At 39.6% G+C, this 21,175-nt stretch overlaps 1 protein-coding gene across 1 annotated transcript in view; it reads left to right on the forward strand.

The window, feature by feature from the left end:
• The window catches only part of LOC139763894 (zwei Ig domain protein zig-8-like), a 54,764-nt gene that overhangs the window by 25,738 nt on the left and 7,851 nt on the right, over positions 1 to 21,175 (forward strand). The window contains exons 3-4 of the mRNA XM_071690309.1: positions 15,879 to 16,150; positions 18,815 to 19,019. Coding sequence (XP_071546410.1) covers positions 15,879 to 16,150; positions 18,815 to 19,019 — 477 coding nt within the window. The remainder of the gene's footprint in view (positions 1 to 15,878; positions 16,151 to 18,814; positions 19,020 to 21,175) is intronic.

Consider the following 21,175-nt stretch of genomic DNA (forward strand, 5'->3'; position numbering starts at 1 on the left):
ACACAACACTCGTTCTTCTCTCCCCCTTCCCCCCCAATGACACTGTCACAACACAATTTAATTAGAATTTCCGACATGTGATGGATCCAATTAGGTATACGTCTGTGGTCACTAATTCATATGGTCCCTGAGGCGAGCCTAGCTCTGGATACTGGTGCTGGCATGACGGCGGGAGTAGCCTACCCACGCAGGAGACAGACTGAGCTACTCTACATACAAAATCCTTCAATTATTTGTAACGGTTCAGTATGCCATTTCGTCAAACATCCAGTGTACGGTATATTTACACTACATATGAATCATGGATGAACGTTGCCAGTGTATACGGAAAGAGTATTTCCACAGGATGCAATTTGTTTTGTAAACATAAACTTTTGATAGTTTGATTGGCTGAGCAATGCGCTAGGGGTTTGCCTTGCATCGAGGGAAACGCTCTTTGTGCCAAGAGTCTAGGACGCCCAGAAAGGCGACAACTAAACCTTCTTGTCGGACCTGGGCTGCGCCTTATGGCTTTGTGGGTCTTCTATTAGCCCTGGGTGGCCAATATTGGTTTGACTGGCCTTTTATGACCTTGGATGGCCCCTATTGATTATGGATGGTTGGCTATGGGCCTATAATCTCTGAGAGGCCATATCTGCCTTTGGGCTGCTCCTGTTGGCTTTGGGCTGCTCCTGTTGACTTTGGGCTGCTCCTGTTGGCTTTGGGCTGCTCCTGTTGGCTCTGGGTGGCTCCTGTGTCTGGTGACAGAGTATCTTTTTCTGTTAACCATTAAGGGTGGCTGATACCCCAGGCGATGCTGGTCTTCCCGCTGTCAGGGAGAAGACCGTCTCATCTGTCATCTTGAACAGATTCATGTTTTCCCCAGTGAATTTTACGGTCGTCTCTGCATCGTAATTGTTTCCGTTGAATGTGAACGTCTTGAGTTTCTGAGAAACTTCGCTTTGTGTTGCGAGTTCAGCCGTTTCCAAGAGACATCTTGCAACAGACCATTAAATTGGACCCGTGATTTTCCATATTTTGCTTTTGTGAATTTTGTAAAGCCAACGGTGCTTGTGATCCTTGACGTTGGTTTATGCGCTTGCTCTCTGCTCAAGAGGCATTTCTAAGCTCTGGCTTACCCTCACAGATGCCTTGTAATCTTGCACGAGAAGTGAGTATACCAGGTAGACCCAGGTAGATGAAGAATGGCTCTTCGTAAGTAACGTACTATTTCCAAGATGTGGAGTCTTGAGGTGAACTGTGGTCGACTGTGCACATACTGCAGGGCATCCAAATAGTATGACGTCTTCACAATGCAAAACGTTGATTATATAAATCGATGATCTTTTCCTGAGACTAGCAATATACTTATAGAAGCATCTTGAATATCTATCTATCTATCTATATATATGTACATATATATATATATACATATATATATATATATATATATATATATATATATATATATATATATATATATATATATATATATATATATATATATATATATATATATATATATATATATATATATATATATATATATATATTATACATATATATATGTATATACAGAAAGAGAGAGAGAGAGAGAGAGAGAGAGAGAGAGAGTTTTTCATACAAGTTCGTCGTTTTCTACGTTACTGCCAGGAACAGAGGAAGAAAGGCTGCATTCGCTAATGGTGTGGGATGCTTGGCAGTGAGTAGTGGGTTCTGCTTTCGTTGTCTTACACATGACAGCTAGAGAGTGGATGTGAGGGACTGGGCCTGTGTTTCATTTTTTCTGCCTTGATGTGGGTGGGAACGGCGAATATATATATATATATATATATATATATATATATATATATATATATATATATATATATATATATATATATATATATATATATATAATGTACATTATCATTATGCAACCATAAGACCTCTTTCATGGGCCTTTGCAGGCGCACTCCATACGGAAGCAGGGTAAAGTTTATTCATTTGGGGCGAGAAGATTCTCCACGACGATATACTCTTTTCCGTCCCCTGACCATAATACAGTCTTGTCGTAGGTGATTTCTGGTTCTCGGCGTCACCACCTGCAGGCGGGGTCTCCAACACCATTTGCTAATATTCTTGAAACAGCCACAGTTCACCCTCGAGCGTGACCCCGGGTATTTCCCCAAGATTCCTCTAACGGTTCTGTCTGCCCAGGAAGCAAGCAGGGAGGAGCAGCACCTTATATATAGCACTATCCTGAGCACTGCAACTGCTCGATAATGACCTAAGTTGGGTGGAAACTTGTTCTGGCTCTTTGGTTTTTATCGGTATACGCTCCCTGGGAGGCGGTATAACGCGGGATGCTTCCTCTGACCGATATTAGTGGCACAAGCTGTGGGGTGAGGCAAACTCTCCTCCAAAATTCTTAAACTTTTAGGTAAAGTGAGTAAACCATTATTACAGTCTGAGAAATAATGGACGATGACAGCAGCAAATAAAGTGTGATAAAGATATCAATAAAAACGAAAGAGAAACGAGTACTTTTTCTAGTGTTCCTGATGACTTCGTTCTTCTCACAGAAGGTGGCGAAAGTTGGTGGCCTGAAATTGCGAGGAAGACTAAGTCATCACCAGACAATAAGGAAGACCTGATCATGGCGCTAGATGGTACGAGGAGATGATCATGAGAATTTACCAACTTCATTCAAGCGTCGTGTGTTTTGTATCCAAATTTCCAATTTAGGCTGAGCATGAGGAGGTCAGAGGGTAATTGATATGATTTTTCACTTGGCCGGATGATGTAGTCTTAAACAATTGCTTAATGTTCGCTGTTGTGTCTCTGTTTGGTCATATCTGCACGTGTACATGAATGTTTGGTTATGTTATATGTGTGAGGGCATGTGTGTGCATATGTAAACGCTTTTATGTGTGCATGTGTTTGTAAGAGAGAGAGAGAGAGAGAGAGAGAGAGAGAGAGAGAGAGAGAGAGAGAGAGAGAGAGAGAGAGAGAGAGAGAGAGAGAGAGAGAGAGAGAGAGAGAGAGAGAGAGAGAGAGAGAGAGAGAGAGAGAGAGAGAGAGATGTAAAAAAAGACCTGCATATATATATATATATATATATATATATATATATATATATATATATATATATATATATATATATATATATATATATATATATATATATATATATATATATGTGTGTGTGTGTGTGTGTGTGTGTGTGTGTGTGTGTGTGTGTGTGTGTGTGTGTGTGTGTGTGTGTGTGTGTGTGTGCAGTTCAGATAAGTACCTCATCAAGTTTCTTTGTTCTTTGATGCGAAATGAATATAGCAGGCATTTCATGCCAAATATCAAACAATACATTTGTAATCCTTTTACATGTTCTTTACCATTCCGGCGATATAAGGCAAGAGAAGTGTCAGGAAATATGAAAATATCAGGCAGATGGCAACAGCTTGAATACAAACATGTGTGCAGCAACTGATGCTGAATACAAATATCAGTAAGGGGGAATACAATACTATTCCTCGCCAACCAATAGAGATGTGTGCCTCATTTCAAAATACAGGAATTGTAAGACATGATAGTATTTGATCATAAGACAAATGAAATCTGAGACAATAAACGTTTGAATACTGCATCAATATTTCTGGCATAAATAAGGATAGATTGAGAAGGAATGTCAACCAGAAGTGTAAACATGGATAGAGCAGAGTAGAGAGGATAGAACAATCGAGGATGTGGAATGTATGGCTGCGATGAATGCAGTCAGTGTGTGGATGAATGAAAATCAATATTTTCCAGGTCCTAAAAGTTAAGATTTAAGTGAATTTTGGTTCAGCATGTGACCAGATGACAAGGTTTGCTTATTCTGGCTAAAATGTGTTACTGATTAAGGGAACCAGAAATGTGTGTAGTGACAGCTAACATTAATGAATGTATTCGGAAATATAACAAAAGGACTCGATTGTAGATGAGGGGAAAGATCATCGAGCCAACTGGCACGGTTAACTAACTTAAGTCGTAGTACCATTACTTCTCTCATACTGCATATGGCATAAAGCTAACGAAAGATAAGCATGGTGATATATGGACAAACATTAATGTTTGATAGGTAATAACGTACAGCATACGATTGAAACAATGAAGAAAAAAATGATTGAAATATAGATCGAATCCTCAACCTTGCCATCACAGAATTCCTATTATGGGGATCACAGGCAGTCATGCACGTCCGCCGGTCGAGATCGTAAGTTATGAGCTGTAGTGATGATGCATATTTGTCTGAGTGGGATAAGTGTAAGGCAGGTGAGGAATAGGTCTTAGCTGTCTCCGGTGTTCATGTTTGCGTGTTGGGCATTACAGGTCCTGTGATATCATGAATCGATGTTTTTTTGATAATGAGGAAATATGTGGCATCCAGAGCACAACATGCAACTTATATTCCTATGAAATGGGAGATGAGTGGTTATGAAGAGGTTCGAGTGGGAGGTGGTCAGTGATGTTGCACATAATTAGATTCCAAACACGTTCAGGTGGGGATTGTATCTGGTTTACTTTTGTTTTTGCTGTGCAGGTGATGAATGTTTATGAGTGTCAAACTGCCGGTGACCATTATGACCGCTATATTCTGGGTGGTTTGTATTGTAGGTTTGTTATAGAAAGAAAAGCATGGCTTTAGAGTTGAGTGGTTATACAGATACCATCTGTTCTGTGGACATGGCTAGCTTCTTGAGCGCTGCAAGGCTTGCATAAAGACAGAAGGGAGCCCGAGGGCAGGAAGTACGTATGTACTACATATATATATATATATATATATATATATATATATATATATATATATATATATATATATATATATATATATATATATATATATATATACATATATATATATATATATATATATATATATATATATATATATATATATATATAATATATATATATATATATATATATATATATATATATATATATATATATATATATATATATATATATATATGAATAAATACGCCTCTCGACGATCATTGTTATATCTTTGATTTACAACATAAATGTATTGTGAAACGGAAATAGCTATGTATACATCGTGGTACGAAAAAAAATGTGAAATTTCATAAATGTGAATGAAATTTTACTAACAGTGGTAGAACTGACGGTGGGTTTTATTGTCAAATGCAGCGGTGAAAGTGGCAACAGTGGTATTGTTAAGTAAAGTGCTACAAGTAGCAACAATGGCATGGTCAACTGCAGTGGTAGAAGTGGCAACGTAGGTATTGTCAACCACAGTAATGGAAATGGCAACAGTGGTATGGTCAGTCTTAGTGGTAGATGTAGCAACAGTGGTATGATCAACCACAATAGTGGAATGGCAACAGTGGTATGGTCAAACACAGCAGAGGAAGTGGCAACAGTGGTATGGTCAGTTTCATTATTGGAAGCCGCTCATGTACAACTGTTAACATAACGTCCTCCACAACACTAGAGAAACCACTGTAACTCCACCAGTTCCTTCTCTTCCTTCAGACCATTGACTATAAAATGGAAAGCACCATTTTGGACGATGGATGGGAAGGTCTATGTCGCGGAAATGGCCAGGAAGGGTCCCGGTTACAAGGGGAATGTTCAAGACAGGGGAACACAAATTCTTTTTTCCACAAATATAAGACATTGTAGGGCTGACTAGCTCTTTATTCCGTCTTATGACTCTCAGTGTGCAAGGTTCCACACTGATGCTGTGGTACTTAGTCAGGAGCTTGATCTTTTATCAGAATATATTGCTTTCATGTCTTTTATATCAGTAATCTTGACGTAAAGTTTATTTTCTTTCATACTGTATTATCTCCCAGAATAAACACAGTGGGGAAAAAAATGAGCTCGTTCAACACTTTTTCCTAAAAACTGAAGAACAAGATTGTGGTTAACACGCGTAGCTAAACAGAATCAACACAAGACCTTGGGATTAGATAATTCATGTTACGCTTTTCTTTTCTTTACCAAACATTCCTTGCAATACTGGTACCTTGGAGCAGGTGGAACGACATTGTTACTTGAGCATGATTGGTGCCTTATAGGTTGTAGGTTGGAACTTTTGGGTTATAAATCTACTTTCAAGGGTTATTGGTCATACCTTCTCAAAGTATTTTAGATCCGAGGTCATAACTCACAGGATGTCGGCCATAGTTTATACGTCTCTGCTCTTGCATGGGTCACAGTTCATAGATCCATATATCTTCGTAAAAGCTGATCATAACAGTTCGTATTTCACGTGTGGGAAGTCACGGGTTATGGTGTTATAATACAAAATCTCCTTTATCGGAGTTCATTGGTCTTGGGTGTGAGTTGTGGAGGGAACACTGAAGACAGAATGAAACGTTGAGAATCTAGGGTTATGAACCAAGGCCATGGGTTGTAAGTTATGGGTCTTGAGCGAAGGGTCGTGGCTTATGGGCTAAGACATGATGATCATTGTTTACATTCTGGGTATCTAGAGCAGTATTATATAACGGATGTTCTCCGGAACCCAGGAGTTTCAAGACCTTCTTTCAAGGGTTCTGCAGAATTCTGTGATAATATATTGTTCATTTAATGAAGCCTAATGGTTCACTCTTTGTAAATGGTGCTCTTTTAACTTCAGCGAGGCTAATAGTTGCCATAAGGTTGTTTATGAAGCTATGAAATTTTGCTAAAGAAAGGAGGAGATAAAGGATGAAGAGGATCGGGTTTGCGAAAAATATTACATATTGCTTACAGGGATCCTAAAACGATGATTAGCTACGATGGGTCACCTATCTTACCCCATAGTTGTAAATCACGATTCTCCTCCCACAGGTTTCAATTCTTAATTGAAAGATCTCGCGTCACTGAATGTTGATCGTAAAGCGCTGAATACGATTCATGAATCTACTGTTTCATCCAGACTTGCCATATTTTCAGTAAAGATAACCTTTAATTTTGTCTGAGTTGTAAATGTTTACAGTAACCCGAAGCTCGCTGAATAAAAGCGTATATATATATATATATATATATATATATATATATATATATATATATATATATATATATATATATATATATATATATATATATATATATATTTCAAATTTTCAAAACAAAGAGAAAGTTTCAAGAGAAAAGTTGGCAACTTAACAACATGCTTTAATATGGTTCAGATGATGTCTAGAAATACTACGATATCGTGTTCAGGGTTGTTTGCTTGTTTGGAGATGATGAGATGCCGAAAGGTGTCATGACTTTTGATGTAGACTCTGTTATAGAATGTTTCACTGATAAAGAGGAAGAATGTCAACTCTATAGACAGTTAAACTGTTTGTTGTTATAGTAACAACGAGGAATGAGTGTACTTCTATCAGGATATAAGATCAGTTGAAAAGTAATTTACTGCAATGTGTCTGGCTTATACTGTGGCTTGAATAGTTCAAAACCATATCGTGTACTACCCAGCTAACATTATGATGAACAAGGTCTTCAGAGGCTACTCTGGTAGGGAAAATTCATTATGAATACAGCATATGAAAGAAATAACTAGGGTGTGAAGATAGCTATGAAATCTTCAAGAACTGTGTTATGCATTTAGAACAATATCGTGTCTTCCCTGCGATGTGTTACCAGCAATTGGACGCTGCAGGACTCGGTTCATCTCCACCTGCAGGAGTGACGGCTCTCGCTCAGGACCCACTTGCTATAGCAATCTTCATCAGGAAGCTTTAAGGGGAAAAATTCATGATTTTGAATGTGTTGTGAATGTTGCAGTCGAATAAATCATCTCTGTTCAATCTGCAGCCTTCCAACACAAGCTTTGAAGGATGTAGCAAATTATAGACCTCATGCTGTGCACCGAGATTCGATGGGTTGTAAAGATGTGCTTGAAAGTTCTCGCGAGATCTAATGGAGGAGATAAAGAAGTTTCTCAAGTTCATAAATGAGCATTGTGTCCAAATTACTTAAAAGTTTTGATTTAGGGAATTTATTTTTCTCAGACGTGAAATTAAACTTAAAAGGACCTTCAGGGTCAAAATAAACTCTTACCAAAATGTTTAGTTCTCAAATATATATGGAAATCGCATATTGCAAAACAATCACATCGACGCTTCCAAAATGTGGAAAAATAATTGTGGAAACCGTCGGTGAGAGCGAGTTTGAAACTCTCATTGGAACACTCCAGCAAGCATTCAGTGAAAAATTTCAACAATTCAATGTTATAGAACCAGTACTGAAGCTTTTGTGATTCCATTTAACACAGTTGACGTTGCTGTTTCCGTTGGGAATGAATTCAGGCCAGAATGAAAGAACTTCAATTGGATATTGTGAACTTGTAAATTGAAATAACATTAGATTCTTATGCAAATGACAGTAATTCTAAAACGAACGTGGAGAATTCCTGAGAAATAATCAAATGAAAAATATTTAAATGAATCAAACTGTCTCTGTAAGTCCACGATCTCAAATGACAATAAGTGAACAGAATCGAAGTAAAAGTCACTACAAACGGTTCCATCTGGGTGACTGTGAACTGCTACGTTATGTTAGACCATAATTTACGACGAGTTATTATAAGACCTCCAGCGTCGCTGTAGCGCACCGAAAACAGATGTTTCATGTCCTTGAGACATACTTTCAACGCAGATCCGGACTATTTGGGCTCTAACGAAGAACTATTACTCAACATTCTTGTCGGGCTCAATGAGAGCGAGGCCATGCAATATCTCGTCAGTTTTTGGACCATAAACTGTGAACTAGATATGATGGGGTGGTAACTCTGCAACACCAGCTGATCTCCACGCCCGCTGGTCCGCTGTGTAGAGTAATGAGCCCTTCTTCACGAGAGAGAGAGAGAGAGAGAGAGAGAGAGAGAGAGAGAGAGAGAGAGAGAGAGAGAGAGAGAGAGAGAGAGAGAGAGAGAGAGAGACGGTATATTCATAATTTTTTTTCTAGATGAACGTTCTCCCTGTCGAAGGGCCCTTCCTCCTGATCTCACGTACCTCTTACTTGAGATAGTTTTTCCGTTAAAAGAAATATATCCTTCACGTCCTCCTCACCTTCTCTAGCCGTTTACTGGCTGTGCGTGTCCGCAAAATTGACCCGTAATTTTGTGTAATTTCCTTATCGTCTTTTGAAAAAAGTATGAACAGCATTTACTCTTTTCTTTTTCCTTGGCACAGACTCCTCTCTTTGCAGGTTTCTAAGCATCTCAAGTGACCTGTCAGGTCAGTATGAAACACGACATCCCACCACTCATTTGTCAGATTTTACATGAGCATTCTTATATCTTGTCTGATAATCTCAATTTTCACAGTCTCTCTCCCTTAACTCATCTGCACAGTGTTAAAGGTAAGGTGGCCACACTTAGGTAAGTTCCAGAACTTAGAGACCAGCTCTTCCCATGTCGCTGTCTCCCAGCTACTCCTCCCCCAGAATTGTAAAACCTAATTATCTGTTTTTTAATTGACAATTTACGTCCTGACAAGGTTATGGAATGGTCCAAATAATTCGGTTACCTCGTCTACAATACTTTTCCTAATAATTCCTCGTTTCTTCCTTCGTTGTTCTTCTCTGTATATATCTTGCTGTCTTATAACTGTCATGTTTTTCTCCGTTGTGTTGTCTTTCTTCTTCGTCCCTCATCTTGTCTACCAGCCCTGGCACCCGTGTATTGACACACAAGCATATTAGACTTCACAAACCTCCTCTGACGCTGCTCCATATTGTTATTCACCTCTATACAGTTTCCTTCGTGTTGTCCCGAGTTACCAGTTGGATCCTATAATTTCTTTGTTATTTCCTTGACGACCTCTTCCTGGAAATAAAACATGGAGTGAGTACCTTTCTCAGGTACGTCGCTGTATGTGACTGATGTTTGATGTTCCCAGGATCTACTGTACAGGCATAACAATGATGTGCAGTGTTTACTGACGCATCATCACATCTGACTAGTGTATTCAGCCAGGCATATTGTTGGATGGTCTGTTTCACAACACTAAGAATTATGACTCCATTTTTCACTCGCCAAATGCATGTTCATATGTTCTCGATCGATTCCTTCGTAGTAAAAATCATGCATGATTAGAATATCTATGTTTATCTCGATGTTTTCTATACCATTTTGGCAGTGCCTTTGTTAACATCACGGAAACTCATAGACGACTTTGGGCGAGGACAGCAAGGCTGGTCTTTGTAAATGTTACTCCCTTGTTATATATTGACTGTTGGCACTGCCTTATACCAGCGGCTTCTGAAAGTCCTAATCATTCCTAATCAGGAGGTCCCAGACCCGCTTTCAGTTTTGTGTCTCAAGGAAACTCCAACTGTGAGTCCACCTTATTCGTAACTTTTCTCTTAAGATTTATAATGTTTGACATCCGCTCTAAGGTTTCTCAACTTCAACCGTGTAACACTCATTGTTATCTCTATAGCTGTACGTAACATTTAAATCCTGCTGTCTAATTGATGCTGCTGGTCTCCTAGAATTGTAGCAGTCTATTTTCTTGATTTCTCTTCATCAGTTACTTTCCTTCTTTTCTTAAGTTTGCTCATTGATCTTTCTTGTCTTCTCAAAACATATAAATTTGGTAATTTGCTTTAACAGTGACTTGCATTATAATCTGTCCTGAAAGTAATCATTAAACATCTTGTTTTTTCCCCACAACCTTGCATTCCTGTTTTCATTTCCTTCAGCCTCCTAGATTCTCTCTTCCACGTCTAATCTCTCATGAATTTTGAACTTCCTCTTCAGATCATCTGTCTCTGCTGGCCTTTTCATTCAAGACTGATCACTCTCTTCATCTCTTCGTATTATGATGAGAAAATTTGTCTCCTTCCCATTTGTTTTGCTGTCCTGAAATATTACTTGCTCTTATCCAACTGCTGGCTAACCCTTGAAGTATCTTGTCATCCGTCTCGGATGCTCTGCACCTTTTCATTACTCCCTTATTCTTTGCTTTATACTTTTTTACTACTAGCGGCCTGCGTCTCCATCCTTGATCTCATATTCTACATGTTTGGTCGCTGATAAAGCTTTTTTTTCAGTATTTTGCTGTCAGTCTCGTATATATAAACATACTGCAGGTCTTCTACAGAGTAAAGTAGAAGGTTGTCCCCGCCCCCTCTCTCCATGTCAACCGTGGCAAATGAATGACCCATTGCTGGTCAGTCTGTAGTGGTCCTACCTCATCTTCCGCTCACTCTCTATCCTGCTCCATCTCCCCATCGCTTAGTGCAAGTTAGAATTCATAGATTTTCCAGACATAACATTATTTTCAATTTTTGAGTTTGACACTCTGCTGACGTTTTCCTCATAAAACTCTATGTTTTTTACCCCCTGTGTCTTGCTCAAGAACATCAATAAATAATGCTTTCATCTTTCCAAGAAAACGTGAGAATCTCTTCCCAGGTAAACATTGTACTCTTCAAAAGGAAACCTCTCACCCCTCTCCAGGAAAACCTCTTACCTTTTTCCAGGAAAACTTCCCAATTCCAGGGAAACCTCTAACATCTTCCTAGGGAATCTCTTAACAGTTTTTTAGGAAACCTCATACTTCTTTCCAGGGAAACCTTTAACATCCTTTCGGGGAAATCTCTTACGTCTTTCCAGGGAAACGTCTAATCTCTTTCAAAGGAAACCACTTACCTCTTAGTTATTTCCAGGGAAATCTCTTACCTCGTTCCAAGGAAAACCTCTGACATTTTCCTAGGGAAGCCTCTTACATCTCTTCAGGAAAATCTCTTACATCGTTCCTGGGAAACTTCTTACCTCTCTTCCCTTGCATTCCTCTGGTCCATTGACTTAACTAATCGTCAAGATAACACTTAAGTTTTGTGTATGTTGCATCATAACACGGTTTTGATATATTTCTTTTTCTAATCATTCTCCCGATTTTCCTGTAGCAAGACTTCCATAATCATACGAACTGATGGTAAGAATGATGTTTGGTCAATGATCTCGCTCTTCTCGTCACACACACACACACACACACACACACACACACACACACACACACACACACACACACACACACACACAAACACACACACAGATACCCCTCCCCCTCATTTCATCCCACATAACATCATTTTACTGTCATTCTCTACCCGGAAAGTAAACAACCCTCCGGCCATCAGGAGCATCTCCTCCCTCCGCCTCGATGACTACAGTGCCTCACCTCCAGGCGCTTCCCGACCCCAGAAAACACGTAAACCGACGAGGCTACACAGCCTCATTCCCCCAGCCTGGCTGCCCTCTGGTGAGAGAGAGAGAGAGAGAGAGAGAGAGAGAGAGAGAGAGAGAGAGAGAGAGAGAGAGAGAGAGAGAGAGAGAGAGAGAGAGAGAGAGAGAGAGAGAGAGAGAGTCTTCTTCTTTCTCTTTTGTTCTTTGCTGTTTGAGGACGTCTGAGGTCGTGTGTGTGTGTGTGTGTGTGTGGACTGTTTCAAGAAGGTCCATCCCCCTGCCTTACCTGCCCCATTGTCGTTCTCTCTCTCTCTTTCTTTCTTATACATATATATATATATATATATATATATATATATATATATATATATATATATATATATATATATATATATATATATATATATATATATATATATATTGTGCTTTACATTTTCCTTTATTCGTGTATATAGTATTTAATTGTCCTTTTTACCGTTTGTTTTATTGTAACACCTTCTTTCCATCATTTTCCTCTTATTCATCTTCTCTCTTCTTCCTCCTACTCTTCTCCATCACCTTTTCTTTCTTTGTAACTGCTGTATCTCTTCTTTCCTTTATTTCTTTTGTTTTCTCAGTTAGCGAGGTTAAAGACACTCGGTTGTTGGTCTCAGGAACGAATATTTCGCTTCACTAAAGTTTGCTCTCAGATAAACTTGTGTGCTTTACTTTTTACTAGTCTACCAGAGCGCCGTTCAGGGTGTAGGACCTTCCATGAAAATCTTGACAACAAACGTTGTAAGACAAGACCCTAGTTCGATAGTATGTAAAATGACATTATGCTGAATACTTTGTTTTACTCTGTAAAATAATGTCCTTCTATACGTCTTCTTGATTTCCTACCCGTCTGTGATAGCTGCGTCCCCACTTGAAGCAACAGTTATGACCCATAGCTCGTGCGTCATACTGCCTCAGTCATTGGTCGTGGGTCCTGACATGATCTGATGGGTTGGATCACCGAGTCACGGATCACGGTCTGTGGGTTGGGTACTTCATGGGTTAACTAGATGCGTTAAAATCTGACCTCAGGAACTACCACTCGCAAAGTCGCAGTGTCACTGGTGTTCTCAGCAGTGAGTCACACCTAGTTTGCAAATCTAGCTTCACTGGTCTTGCCTCAGTCCGACAGCTTCTTCATATTCACCTTTCAGTTTGTGGGAGACGAGTTGAGAGAGGACTTACCTCACTGTGGGATCTCATCAGCTCCTTCACTGATTTGACATCAGCGTGGGACGCTGCTAAGCCTCCCTTGTCCGTCGTCCCTTTGAGACACAGTGAGGGCCAGGTGCATTCTGACGCTTCTCTGTTACTCTGCATTGAATATTAGAGTCTGAGTTGTGCAGCATCGCAGGCAGAAACGAGAAACTCTACACTATCATCATGTATTTGAATATTCAATATTTGATATTCAATATTTCCATTATCTTTACAAATATAAACTTCTTCTGGCCAAGACTGTGAGTATAATTACCCGAACCTTGCATCCTATCGATCTGAGAGAACCTCCTACCAACTTTGGGCAGCAGCTCCAGTGTCTTCTCAAGATTCAACATGGATCGACACCTTCATGTTTGAAACTAAATTTATTTTGTGATGCGCGTCGCTCCGATTCTTTTAAACAACCTCTCATGCTGGCCTAATACAACCCTCATCAGCCATGTCATTATCAAACCTGACGTGTGTGTGGTATACCTGACGAGTCATTCGAACGAAACATTATTCAAGTCAATTCATATCTATTGCCGCCTGTTGCTTTCATCTCGAGCAGCGTTATGAACAGTCCCACTCTGAATTAGTTCTCATATGTATCAATATAACTTCAAGTATCAAGACAGCAATAGATCATAAATACCTCATAACACGGTCCTCATAACATGGTCCTCATAACATGGTCCTCATAACATGGTCCTCATAACATGGTCCTCATAACATGGTCCTCATAACACGGTCCTCATAACATGGTCCTCATAACACGGTCCTCATAACATGGTCCTCATAACATGGTCCTCATAACACGGTCCTCATAACATGGTCCTCATAACATGGTCCTCATGAGATGGTCCTCATAACACGGTCCTCATAACATGGTCCTCATAACATGGTCCTCATAACATGGTCCTCATAACACGGTCCTCATAACATGGTCCTCATAACATGGTCCTCATATGCAATGTGAAGTGATTACTTCATAGCTCGTGTTAACAACTTCTTTGTTGTTGTAGCCTAAAAGTACCTTGCGGGAATAAAGTGTTCAGAAATTTCCTATGATAAAACATAAATTTTTACCTTAATACAGAATGATCAACAGGACTAAGAATGAATTTCTTTTTCTAATTTTTCAAAGTGTGATCATTGCATTCACAGAACAAAATTTATAATGTATAATGAATCCTGAAACCTGTTTGAGCTATTAATGGCGCGAGATACTGAACACCACAATATACTGTCTAAATTATCTTTATTTCAGCAGTCAATGGTCTTTTGTGTCCCCCCTCCACACATTCACTGGTCAGTGTTGGACGTTGGTCAGTCAGTGATGATCTCGGCTGTACACACGCTCTGGACAGTCTTTTCCGCCAGTTGTTTCCTGACGCACTTCTCTTATATCATAACTTATGATCTCCCACACCAGCTGTATATTATTCCATTATGCTCTTCTATTTCTCGTCACACTAGTTTATCTAAACGAGTTTCGTCCTGTTTTCTGAGATATTCATGTCATCTACCAGTATTTGGCGCCCCTCGACTTCCAAATGTATTTCAAGCTCTTATGCTTTATTTACATAACTACAATCATGTAATTTATCTGTACATACCTTCTCTTATATTTCCCAACGATTTTCGTTATTCACAGTAGATTGGAATACATAGGAAAGGCACATAATTGGCGACCTGACGGTCCGTGACGAGATTATCTGGTGGAAGACAATAGAGGAAAAGGACAGATAACAGAAGACCTGATGGTCCATGGAGAGGTTGTCTGCTAGAGGGCAGCAGTAGTGTCCTGAGGTCATAACCTTCATTGTGATAAAGATAAGATAGTAAAACAGAAGAATGATACAGTACAACATCATTTAACGACCTCTGAATTACCTGATTATGGCATCAGAGGTTAGGTAATGTTTTATATGTAGAAATAAAACCAAATCTGGTTTACCAGGACTCTTTATTTACATTCTTTTATCATCTAAGGCAATCTCCCATCATCCCAGGCAACAATCTCCTAATATTACAATAATCTCCCATTACCAAAGGTAATCTCCTGTCTTCCCTCGCAACGATTCGTGAAGCAATCATATAGAAAAGTATTTCTTTTACATTTGTCCTCTGCCATCTGGAGTGATGGAAATTATTAAGCATGATTACCTGTCATAAGAACGGAAGAAAATCGGAAAGTAACTTTTGATCTGTTGTGCGAGAAACAGTTCCGTAGGGGAACTTTTACATACATACATACATACATATATATATATATATATATATATATATATATATATATATATATATATATATATATATATATATATATATATATATATATATATATACCATCTTGGCTACAGTAAGAAAAGTGACAGAAGAGAGAGGAATACAGAGATTATCTCCAAAGATACAGGATGATACTATGTCTGTTCCTGTGTTATTTGTGTGTCCTTAGAATAATGATAGAACTTTCTGCTTGTAGTTGCTGTGGTGGGAGGCAGCTCCGTGAACGACACTACCCACTCCGTCAGGCTGAGGCACAACCCGAGCCACAGCAAGCAGCTGCAGGGACAACAGCAGCAGCACCAGCAGCAGGCTCTGGCCAGCATCATCGATGGCTCGAACTTCAGCGAGGACACCGACAGCCATCCCAGCGGTCCCTACTTCCTTGCTCCACCCTCCAACCACATCACCGTGAGAGCAGGCCGGGCAGCAGTCCTCACCTGCATTGTCAAACAGCTGGGCAACAGACAGGTAAGTTCAGCAGACCTGTGACTTGTAGCAACAGGCAGAACAGCCTTAACGACAATTTTAGACTAAGAAACTTTCCAAAACATATGAACCATCTTTTTTTTGAGTATAGAGTGACACAGGAACCTATTCTGTAACCGTCTTGCAGCTGGTCAAGGATTCTGAAGGTCTTTGCATCCAAGTAAGCAGAACTGGCTTAGGACCGTGGATAAAGGAGAAACTTGTTTTACGTTCATCTTAAATGTGACCATAAACCAAGCAACAGTTATATGGGAGCAAGTTAGAAGAGCAGATATCAGGAGACCTGGTGGTTCCTAACGAAGTTATCCGCTGAGTGAGAGCCCAGAAAAGAATGATAGCCGAGGGTATAGATATAACTGAGTCTTGTATGAAGACAATGACGATGTTAGGTCAAACTGCCGTAAGATTGTCGCTTAACTAACGTGACTTCCACAGTTAGCAATACTGGGAAAACCGTCATTCGAGACAGTTATACGTTATTCAAAGGATCACATCAAGATGACTCACTCGCAGCAACACTCTTCGACGTTATCATGTTCTTTTTGATGTTCTCAGAATGTATGGTCGAATGCATTAGTCAAGTCCCTCATCAAAGCGTAAATAAAATCAAGAGTTAAATCACGTGATACACATGAGGTTTTACTTCACTGGTGAAAGAACTGGATGACTTGAGTGATAAAGGACCAGTAATTAGCGGTGCGGCCTCACACTAGTTCGCTGTTCGTTGTGAAAATTGCACCGCCTCCGGGATCATGATAACAAAAGTAGCTATGTAGCAAAATATGGAGATTTCCTATCGACACTAAATTGAGAAGCAATACAAAGATAGAAATCAAACGTTTGAAATACATATACATATACAGTTGGGTAACGATAACTGTAAAGTCCTACACATCGGCAGTAAAGATAAAGAAACTATAGCATAGTGGAACACACTCTAGTGACCTACGACCAAGTGAGATGTGCTCTCAGGTAGGGTCCTCGAATTCAAGTTCATGACACTAATCCTCACATCATACAGCTTACTGAAGCATCTTTATCTTGACTGCTGTGCTCAGTTTTGGTTGATCTATTTGAAGAGAGACACAGATAATACTGAGGTGTACAGCGATGATCTGTAAGTTGATTCTGGATCTGAGAAGCACAGCGTTGTACTATGCGAGAGACAGAAGAACTGAGACATAAAAAGAGACCTTTCGTACAGTATATAATCATGGTAATCATGTGACTTTAATGTGACAAACTACAATAGCTTAAGAAAGAGGGAAGAGTTAGTGTCTAACTGTAATGACTACCTTATTCTAGGCTGTGAATTTAGCTGCCTTTGTTTAGATTACTTTCATTCATACAATGTACACTGAGAGTTTTGTTTCAGCAAAAACACTGTTTACCCATTAATAGTCTATTTACTGTTTCAGGTTGGAGTATATCAACACGGAATTTTCAACAAATCGGAATAAAGGTTTACCAGACTGTCATGAATGAGCTTTATTCTCATAAACCCAATACTTTCTCATAATGCAATAAACCCAATGCTTCTCCATGATGTAGTAAACCAGTGCTGACTCATGCTGTAGTAAACTAATGCAATCGCATACACGCAAACAACTGACTCAAAGTAATCTTTCCCTTAAAGGAATTGTCCTCAGTGAGAAAGCAACCTAACACGGTTGAAGTGCAGAATGTTACACAAAACTCTCATGATGAAAAAAGTGTTTGAGAGGTGTTGACTGACTTGTGAGAGCCACCGCTCACTGCTGCAGGAAGACAAAAGAGAAATCAGGTTAAGTCACGTCTTGCAGTATTGTTACTAAGGGTCTGTCTCCCTCCTTAATGACCCTCCCTGAAGATGTTATGTATTGTACAATTTACAATTTACAATTTATGAAACTCCTGCTATATTGTCATATCTCGACAAGAAATCAGTGACGGGTAATTCCTTTGTTTGTTTTCCTTTTTTTCAAAATATATTCAGTATTAAGGAGGAGCAATCATATTAATATAATTCAGTTATGGGGAAGATATATTCTGCGTCGTTCTTAACAAACTTGCTCGTGCAGTTCCAAGACAAAAGGATCCGTCTGGCCTACGAACTTTCCCAGTATTTGTTGTTTTCTTGAGCGTCGCAGATCTTGTTAGTCTGCTGAAGATCCTGTGTCTAACTTAATGTTTTGCGACGTTCATGAGGTGGAAACCATAATCTAACTTACTTTGAAGAGTTATGCTAAGGACTGTTTGCCTGCTCATTAAACTTATAGTTATATCAAGTATAAAGAGGAAGCCTCCTCATTTGGAGGGAGTAGGTTACTTCAAAGGCTTTCTGGCTCCGTTTTGGTGAGTAACTGATTAAAGTTTCCATAACTACAGGATAATGATGAACCGTTAGCATTAAGTGTGCATGAGTTCGTACACGTGTCCCTTTATGTATATATATATATATATATATATATATATATATATATATATATATATATATATATATATATATATATATATATATATATATATATGTATATATATATATATATATATATATATATTATATAAGGGGATGATATCAAGTTGAGGCTGCTGTGAGACTTTGTGCTCTTATTTCTGGTGACCCATCAACACAGGAGCTTCAGCTGACTCCTGTTTCCTGCACAGGTGTCGTGGATCCGGGGTCGCGACCTCCACGTGCTCAGCTCAGGCCAGGTGACCTTCTCGTCGGATTCTCGCGTGAGTGTGTCCCACGTGCCGGACTCCTGGATGCTCACCATAAGGTACACTCAGCCTCGCGACGCTGGCTCCTACTCCTGCCAGGTCAACACACAACCTCCCATCGCCACCTGGTATAACCTCACTGTTATAGGTCAGTCTCCCAGTACTTTAGCCTTGTACAGTCACTGTTATAGGTTGTTCTCTTACAGTGTGACCTGGCACAACCTAGCAAAGGTCTAGTCTTTTGCAACAGCCAATGATGCAATCTCATTATTGTAGATGGAATCTCTGTCAGCACACCAGCTCAGGGCAACTCTAGCAACACCTGACGGTACAACCACACTGGATAGCCTCCAGCATAATCCCGTGCTATAACCAAACCATTGTAGGTCACCTCTCAGCATCACTCCATGTTACAACCACAACAACAGAGAACAACCATCTCTCAGCCCCCCCCCCCCCCTCCGCGATAGAACCAGTTATTATAGGTCACCTGTGTAATTTCCTATTACAACCACGACAACGCAAGTGGGCAGTACACCACAATCCCATCATCAAAGAGAAAGTTCTTGCACCAACCCAAGGTCAACCACACACTTGGTCAGCCTCATAAAGCACCCTCCCATGGTACAATAACAACATTTTACACTAGTCTCTTACAGCAGCACCTGGAACAGACTCCGTGGTGTAGATGTGTGTTAAGCAGGAGCAGATGTGATAACTTGTATCCTGAGGAACTGTCCACATGACCAGGTCTACCAGTCATCTCATGTTCTGTGATATGATGTGTAGCCTCCGTGTTGCTGAGGTAGCTGGAAGCCCCTCCCAGGGTTCGAATCTGACCCAAGATGTAGAAACATTCGTATTTCTATAGATATATTTGTTACACCATCTGTGCCACCATGAGTAAAGTTCGCCAGGCTGACGATGGAGCATATCACCAACATATGTATGGTTCTGCCTCACTGATGTAGAACAGTTCACAGCTTACGACACCTTCTAACCTGTGGCAATCAGTGCACAACCAGGCCGCTGTGCCCCTCACCTCAGTAGTTCACCAGCCTACCTCAGGAACGTCACTGACACCATTTCACAATTAACTGGATCCTTTAACTTTTAACACCTTAACTTTCATCTGATATAGCTCAGGAAATTTCCAATACACGTCCATGTAATTACACTGTGGTTTCATTACATGTGAAATCGCTATTCATTACAATTTCTCGTAATAAAACTATCAATGTAATTGCTGGTGAATATTGCAATTGCTCTGATGTGGCAAATGTTACAGTGGGCAAGAGCTTTTTAAAGAATTTTCACTACGTCTGCTAAAGACATCTCTAGTAAGTGGCACAGTTTACAAAGTTGATAGGATTACGGTGCGAAAACTCTGCTTGGATCTTTCCACATTAATGGATTGTTTACTTGTGGGGAAGCTAATTGCTTATCGACTGTCCTCTAAAATATATTTTTCTTACGTACAGACATTGTATTAAAGACACTTTTCCATCATCAATTTGATACATACATCGCATTCCTTCTATGATTACCAAGCCCTCGTTTGAGGAAGTCGAAACACCATTATCATATGACACAAAAAGGGTCAAAATATACATACAAGTTCCAGTTATAGATTACTTAATCGTTCTTGTAATACTTAATACATCTAACTCAGACCATCATAAACAAGTCACGTATCGTGCAAGGATTTGATATTCTCTTTGATTTTTCCATAAACTTTGCTGATAATTGATTTATACACAGTTAATAATTCCAGGGAGAGTCAAGACAGTAGTCATGCATTTAAGTTGCAAACTGTCCAAACTTAGTTAAGAGGTTTTTCGTACAAATTTCACCGAGAGCGAGTTTTGTGTAAAAATATCTAACGCAGGTGATATAGTGCACAGGAACATAAACCTTATGGTCTGAATACCTAAATCGTATACATGCTCAGATGCAGTTGTTACAGAGTGATGTAAACTGTGGACCGAAAAAAAGGAAAAATGAAAGTCCTAAGTGATGAGGTCAATTAGTGAAACTATAACAACTTGTCATACAGCTGTCATGTTTGGTAGTTAATAGCCAACCATGTAACAACTACAGACCAAACATCAGTCATTACCTGAGAAACATGAGACAGGTGTGGTCCGTGTTGCCCCACACCACAAGGACTTAGCAGACCTACCAGCAGACCCTCTCGAGAATACAGTCTTGTGTTTCCTTACACACTCATCACGTTCACTCAGAAACATTCATGGTACAGCTTACACCACTGTTATAACAAGAGGAAATTACTTTAATCCATAT

Source organism: Panulirus ornatus, chromosome 3 (assembly GCF_036320965.1).
Source record: "Panulirus ornatus isolate Po-2019 chromosome 3, ASM3632096v1, whole genome shotgun sequence".
NCBI lineage: Eukaryota > Metazoa > Arthropoda > Malacostraca > Decapoda > Palinuridae > Panulirus > Panulirus ornatus.